Here is a 7362-nt window from a genome sequence, read left to right on the forward strand (position 1 = left end):
ATGCATTGCTTTTTGAGTCGCTTGTTGAATAGCAATTGATTTTGGTTATATACTTTGCTGGTACAAATGTGATTTTTATTGATTTTTAATTTTCAGCTTGGGTGTTTTATGAGCGTTGCTCGCGACTGTTTTTTTTTAAGGCTTGCCCAATCAAGCTTTTCCCTCCTGCACCCCTCATGAAATTCAGATTTGCGTTTGATTCGATTTTTTTGGGCTGAATTCGAAACGCTGCATACAAATTAAATGCGCTTGAAATGCAAGGGAGATTCAAAAAAAAAGTACTAATCATTTGAATTTTAAATGCCTTAATTGGGATGGGAAATAAACTGATTTCTTTGAGTCAGACGAATCTGGATTACAATGGCTAAAAGTAGGAGTGCATTCAAAGATTTTCTAGGTTACCTATTTCCTTGCAAATACGGGCCCTTTTTCAAAATATTTAATATTCTTTGCTAGAAATAACTGAGTTCTCAGAAAACCGAGCAAGGTATTATCAACAATATTTACGATCCATAGGTGAGTAAGCCAAATAGCTCGACGTAGATAACCGAAGCAGAAATTATAACCCCAAGAAAAGTTTTCCAGCTGTAAAAGAGTTTGCGTCGAAAGAAAAGAATAGGGATTTATATTTTTAAAAATTGTTTTTTCTTGTATATTTCTCAGTTTTATACGAATGTGTTGTTTGCATGTAGTTTAAATTACTGATGTTTGATATTCCGTGGCTTCTTGTGTAGATCGTGTTGTGGCTTTTGCGTACATCAAGGAGTAAATAGCAAATCTAATTTTATATTTATAGAATTTACACACAGTATATAATTATATGAAATATTCATTTTTATTTTCAGTATTTATTTTGTGTTTTTTTTTGTATTCATTTTCTTTTTTTCTGATTGGTTGGTATTACAAGTATTCATTACGCTTAATTACATATAAGTTGACTTAAAGAACATTATTTCAATTGTTGGTTTGTTGTATGCTTGTCGATAATCGTAATAATAGTTAATAGAACTTAGAGCGAACTAAAACTAAAACAATGTTTGAACATCTCAGCAATGGGTTCTTCATTTAACAAAAATTGGAAGTTTTTGAATGTGTTCTGGCTAAGACTTAAACAACTTTGGTTGAACTTTGAGAACAAATTAAACGCGTGAGTGGAACTGGATGTTTGCTGAAGTTGAAGTTTCTTTTACCTAACAATTCGATTACTGTAGACATTTAGGGTGAAAGAAGAAGTGATCCTGCTATTTTACTTTTGTTTTGTTTTGCGGCTGCTACTGTTTTTCTTTAGGTGGTTGAATATCTTTCTGTTTGCGAAACTTAAGTGTAACTAGCGCTCGTTTAAACTACAGTTTAGTATCACAGAATAGCGCAAAAGCCAGAGATGTGTCAGCCTTTGCAATCGTTTTTCTTGATTTTCTTTTTCTTTGAAATTATCTCAAACGCGGTTGGGAAATGGTTTAAACCCCTTTTATCTCTGCTTGTTTCTTTCCTTCTTTATATCTTGTTTTTTTTTTGGTATCTTAGTTGCTTCACTGATGAGCTGCTCCCATCCGCTGGCCGTACATGGCATATGGCGAATAGTAGGGACCCAAAGCAGCTGCCGCCGCGGCTGCTGCCGGATTGAAGGCTCCACCCGCTCCGAATGGAGATGGTCCGCCGGCCAAAGCTCCCGGTGGCGGCTTGGCATAGGGATGATATCTTGCCGCCGCTGCAGCCGCCGACATCGGACTCAAGGGTGGAGTGGGGTAGCCAGCCCTCAAAGCCGATGGTGGGAAGAGGGTTCCCAGCAGCGATTGAGCCTGGGATTGGGCCAGAGCAGCTGCAGCAGCCGCCGGATCGGAGAGGTTGCCGGTGTGGGTGCGCAGGTGGGAGAAGAGCTCGTCGGAGGTCTGGAACCGCTTGCCGCAGTAGGCATCGCCCACCACCCAACTGCAGACGTAAGGCGCCGATCTTGCCGCAGCCGCATTTGTTGCCGCCGCCGCCGCCGCCTGCGAGTACGGATGAGCTGGTGGCAGTCCGGCGGCACTGGCCATAGCCAGGCCGTATTTCTGGTGCTCGCACTGGGTGCAGCCGGCGGGGCAGGGGGCACCCATCAGCATTTGTTGCGTGTGCGCCGAGTAGGGGCAGCCCTGGCAATAGGGATCCTTGCACACCGGCACGATGGCTTCTCCGCCAGCCGGGGTCTTGATGCGCTGGTAACTGATGTACGGATTGGGCTGACCAGCCGGTCCGCCGCCCGGAGCTCCGCCCGGATAAACTCCATTGGCGGCCACCGCCAACATGGCGGCGTGATGGTGTGAGAATCCCCCGGCGAATGGCGGACGGAAAGCGGGATTCGCATGCTGCTCCATCCCAGGTGGACAGCAGAGGGCGGACAGGGGGTTCAATCCATAAGGTCCGGCGGCCTTGTATGCCGCCGCTGCTGCCGCCGCCGCCGCTGCCATGCTGCTCATCTCCTTGGGATGCTGGGCGGTGCCATTGGCATTGTTCAGCACCTCCATTCCGGAGCGCACAATTGGACTGGCGCCGCGTTGCGAGGATCCCGAGGGCGAGACTGTCTTCCGGCTGGAGGATGAATCGTGCACCGATATCTCCGCCTTTCCGCCCTCCGTGGGCGTGGCATTGGACTTGCTGCGCGATGGCACGCGTTCCTGGGCGGATGAGGAGTTCTTTGAGCTGGGTCTCGTCTGTTCCGCCTCCAAGGAGGAGCTGCTCTTGAAGGAGTTCTGATTCTGGTGGCTCAGCACATTGGTTTCGTACGGCTTGAAGGCCAACTTGATCTCGCCGGTGCTGGTGTTGGCCAAACTTGTGCTGGTGGCAGTGGAACTAATCGGAGTGCTCGACTTAGGCGACTTGGCCTGGCCGGAAGGCGATTTGGCCGCCGAGATCTCGCCACTGCTCGAGGAACTCGACGAGTTCGATGACGAGGAGCAGGCCCCCGGCTTTGTCTTGTTCTTGTCCATCGCCAGCAGAGGCTTCACCGCCGACGAATCCGCTCCGATTTGGGAGCAAGTCTGTGCGAGCAGAGCCAACGGACTCTTTTTGGCGTCCATCTGTGGTGGGTAAAAAAAACAAAGGAAGGTTGGATTTAGTTTTGGGCTTTGAAAATATTTTTGATGAGTGGGAGAAATACACTTCACAAACTATTCTCAGATTTTATATATTTTAGTTTTCAAAAGTTAACTAAAAATGTGAAGTCTAGATTAAAAAAATTAAAAAGTCCAAGAAAAATAAAAAAATAGGCTCTGGCATTATTTATAAACGTTAATTCTTAGACAAATAAATTTTAACTTGAGGAGTCGTAAATCTGTTATTTAATATTGAACCGTTCAGTATACAGAATTTTAAATTTGTCAGAACTATTTGAACAAAATATTTAATTTAATCAATTTATAGTTTCAAGCTTATTATATTTCTAGGTGTTTTTTTTATCTGCTCATTTGTTTCTTTTAATTTGTTTGGTTTTTTAGTCAATACTAACCGTTGTTGGCAATGGGGCCAGATAATCCGGTTGAAGGTACTGGTTGTTACCGATGGTAACAACGCCGCCGCCTCCTTCCAAGACAACCATTTTAGTTGCTTAGTGTGGTTTTGTGTAGGGTAATCCACTAAATTTTGCGAGACAAGGCTACAAATGTGTAGCGTTGCTTCGGCGTCGATGAGGTTAATCCACAGAAATGCGTCGGCAAACGTAGGTTAATCCAAAATAATCGGCGTTAAAACACTTGTTTAGTTTTGGGCAGAGAACTTATCTCTGTTGCACTTTTTGGCCAAGAGTTGTATGTTTTGGCTCTGATTTCACTTTTCACTAGAAACGAAACACTCTCGATCGGTGACCACAGTTGGTGTTTATTTTCTTGGTTGGTCTTGTACTTTGTCACTCGAATGGTTTTCAGGTTTTTCCGAACACGTCTGAACGCTGCGAAGGCAAAATTCGTTTTGAAACGACCGAACGCTGCTGCGAGTGTAACTGGCCTCGGAGTGAAGCGCTCTCTCGGTGGCGCTCTCTCAGCCGCTCTCGCGCTCTCACGCTCTTTGGTGAGCAGCGGCTGCACACTCCCGCTTGCTGCCTGCGTTAGAAGGAGCACCGCATGCTGTGTGTGAGCGTGACGCACTGAGTATAATTTTCAAATATGGCGTACTTTTTGCCCAATCACAATCGCATGCGCTTTGCAATGGAAGCCAAGACAGGTTTTTGCCTCTTCCGGTCTCTGCTTCGCTCTCGCTGCACCACGGCAACACTCGTTGAGAGAGCAACAGATGGCGCTGAGAGTGGTGCTCACTGCCTTTGTTGTTGTTTCGGTGGGGCACATTAATTTTATCTTGGCACATATGCCTCTCCGTCTCTCTGGGGGAACTTTTTCTTGATGGGGCTGTCAACAGCAGCAGCGCTGCAGAGGGTCGGCAGAGGGGCGGCAGCGGAGCGGCAGAGGCCTCATTGTCTTCCCAACTGAGATTTGTTGCTCGGAAAAGCAAACCACTCAACACTTAAACACACTCTTCAACCATTTCCATCGCCTCGCTTCGCTCGTTTTAATGTCATATAAAAATTAATTTGTTTGTCGCTCTCCCGCTCTTCTGCTCGCCCTCTCTCCCTCCCACACACCAACACACACACAGCTGTTCGGGTTGTTGTTGTGTGGCCTTTGTTTAGCGTTTTTCGATTAACTTCTGCGGTTGGTTTTTCTTCGCTTTTTTTTTGTGGCTCCTGGTTTGCTGTTTAAGTGGAAATCGTTGTTTTGTTGTCGCGTCGAAAAGTTTTTCCAAGCAATTTTTCCTGTTTCCTTGGTGTGTGTGTAATTAATCTGCGCATATCAAACAAGTGAGTGTTTGCTGTGGTATGTTGCACTCCAAAAGTTGGTAATAGTTTAATGGTTTGGTTAACTTCGCTGCATTCTTAATCGTTCTGCAATTGGATTGGATTTTTCGGTTAGCGCTTGCCTCGTTTATTTATTTTTACACCTCACGAACCTTATAACTAATTTAACGGGTTGGTTGTTTTAAGGTAATTATTTTATTTCAGCTGGTTCATTGCAAATCAAGGTTTAGTAGTTTTTATTTTAAGATAACAATCTGCAGCACTTAAAATGGTTTTAAAAATATTCAGCAACATTTTTTAATCTATTTTAAAACGCTTAATATTAATATGGTCCCTAATCGATATTAAATATGCCCGATAATCCCTTACAAAATCCGCTGTTTTCCGCCCGAAAATAGTTTTAAAATACTTTGATCAGGCCTCAAGAAGATCTCCGAAATCTCTGGTGTTTAGAGAATGTTACCTAATCACCGGGCCGAGTTTAAAGACCCCCTCAAAGCCCCTGGCCAGTAAATTAAAATGTGTGTAAATATGGGCGATAAGCCGAGACCTTAAAGCGATAGTTTTAATCCCGATTTAGGGTATTTAGACATTTTCAAGGGGAATTCCTAAGCCAGGAAACCGGCAGCTAAATACCTGCGAGGTGTCCAAAACAGGTAGAGGAAATGCTCTCGACCTTCGGCGAAAATGATGGATTTATTAGGTAAGAGCGTGCTGCGATACTTTACGATCCGGCTTAGACATAATTTGCGGTTTTGCGTGCAGAGCGCGGTAACAAAGCCAAAAAAAAAAAAATGTACTCAAAGTGTTGCCAAAATAAATATGTATATATGTAGATTCTGGTACAGTGGGGTTAGAGAGTTTACGCACACGTTCCACACAGCATTTTCCTTTATTATTTGTTATTTTTTATGGCCACTTTGTCAGCGTCATAAATTCGCTGCTCCTGTATGTGAATTATTTACTAGCAAATTGCGGGAGTGGGCCGCAGGCAAACTCGAAACTCTCGCCGGAGGAGGAGGAGGGGGGGTGTCATATAAATAATACAAAAATATTATAAATTACACGAAGCCAAAGAAATTGCCAGGCGGAAGTGCGGAACACCTTGATACCGTGACTAAAGCGATTTGCTTTCAGACTAATGCTCACCCTGGAGCATTTTAGCGTTGATAGCTTAATTTTATGTAAGGGGAAGTCTTCACGGGAGGGACACGAATTTCATAAATTGTACGCTATTTATTGTTAAATTATACAATTTCTATACTCGAGTAATGGCGTCTTATCGAGGAAAGTTTTTTTTTCTGCGGATAAGTGCTTTAAAATTTATTTGTACATTTGATGTAAATTTATTTGTAAGCCTTAAAATCCAACTAAAATAAAAGACGCACTTTTATATCAAAAAGAGCAATATTTACTGTTCAATACATTTATCATGTATTCATTCAAAATGTTTAGGTTATTAAAATAAACAATCAGTCGAAAATTCCTTATACCCTAGATTTCCTCGCTGAAGTCGTAAAGAAAAGCGCAGAGAGATATTCAGATGTAGTGGGAGAAATTTGTAGCCGCGAAAACATTTATATGAGGAATATAAAAAGGAAGTATACTTGAAGCCGCAGTAACAACAACAAAACAGCAAGAACAACAACAAATGAGGGGAAAGGCGGCGGCAGCACATAAAATTAACCACATATTTCTTCATTTTTATGGCATTTATTATCACAGAAATGTTTGTGTGATAAAAGCGAAGCAGCGCAAAAGGCGAACGACGATGAACGACGACGATGGCGGCGCAGTCATAAAAATGCAGCCATTTACCTTTTGATTTATGCACAACACTGGGTGGTTGTTGGAGTGGGTGGATGGGTGGTGCGAGCGAGAACGGTGGGCGGTGGGTGGTGGTGGGTGGTTAGCCTGTGGCATTGGATGGGGGCACGCATGCACAACAACTGCCAAGCAAAAGGAGCGAAAAATAATGCAATAAATTTGACATTATCTCCGGCAATATGAAGGTACATTTATATCCGTGAAGTGGATGCCATTGGTAAGGGAAAGTCGTTTAACTGTCTGCGGATTTTCAGTTGACTTACGCACAAAGAAGAACCCCCAGCCGAACCAGGATAATTGCTTTATTTTGCCTTCTGAAAAACCTCTTCCCAGGTCATAAAGAATTTATCTGGCCAGACATATTTTACCCAGTTTGGGAGAGGAACATATGAATTATAATACCAAGAAAATAATTACTTTAAAGATTTAGGTTTTAGTTTGAAATTCTTTGATTAACATTTTTCAAGAGAGAGAATATTTCAACATTTTAATGATAATATATGATTTAATGCTTTCCTTTCTTTTGAATATATTTATAAAGAAATGTAAAAACTCATTCATTTTGAATGTTTTTCATGCTTGATTAACCAAGACCAATTCCAGTCATATTTCCCCCGAATATCGCCTATGTTTCGCCATAATTACTTCCGATTTGAATGCGTCTACGTGCCGTGCAGCAGGACAATAACTCACTTTCCAACTGGGGAGGGCGAAAA

The 7362-nt window shown here is 43.1% G+C and overlaps 1 protein-coding gene across 1 annotated transcript; it reads right to left on the minus strand.

Annotated features, from left to right (window-relative positions):
• Window positions 1-622: 622 nt before the first annotated feature.
• Window positions 623-3948, minus strand: LOC108090056 (zinc finger protein Noc). The gene is made up of 2 exons (XM_017188564.2): window positions 3482-3948; window positions 623-3053 (listed from the first exon to the last, which is right to left on the minus strand). The coding sequence occupies exons 1-2, from the start codon at window positions 3569-3571 to the stop codon at window positions 1530-1532; spliced, it is 1614 nt and encodes a 537-aa protein (XP_017044053.2). The 5' UTR covers window positions 3572-3948; the 3' UTR covers window positions 623-1529.
• Window positions 3949-7362: the final 3414 nt, after the last annotated feature.

Source organism: Drosophila ficusphila, unplaced genomic scaffold (genome assembly GCF_018152265.1).
Source record: "Drosophila ficusphila isolate 14025-0441.05 unplaced genomic scaffold, ASM1815226v1 contig_830, whole genome shotgun sequence".
Classification (NCBI taxonomy): domain Eukaryota; kingdom Metazoa; phylum Arthropoda; class Insecta; order Diptera; family Drosophilidae; genus Drosophila; species Drosophila ficusphila.

Excerpts from the sequence above, each read along its gene's own strand:
- LOC108090056 (XM_017188564.2), bottom strand. The coding sequence starts at position 3,571 with ATGGTTGTCTTGGAAGGAGGCGGCGGCGTTGTTACCATCGGTAACAAC. Across the intron at positions 3,054-3,481 it reads TGGCCCCATTGCCAACAACG|ATGGACGCCAAAAAGAGTCC; the intron begins GTTAGTATTGAC and ends TACCCACCACAG.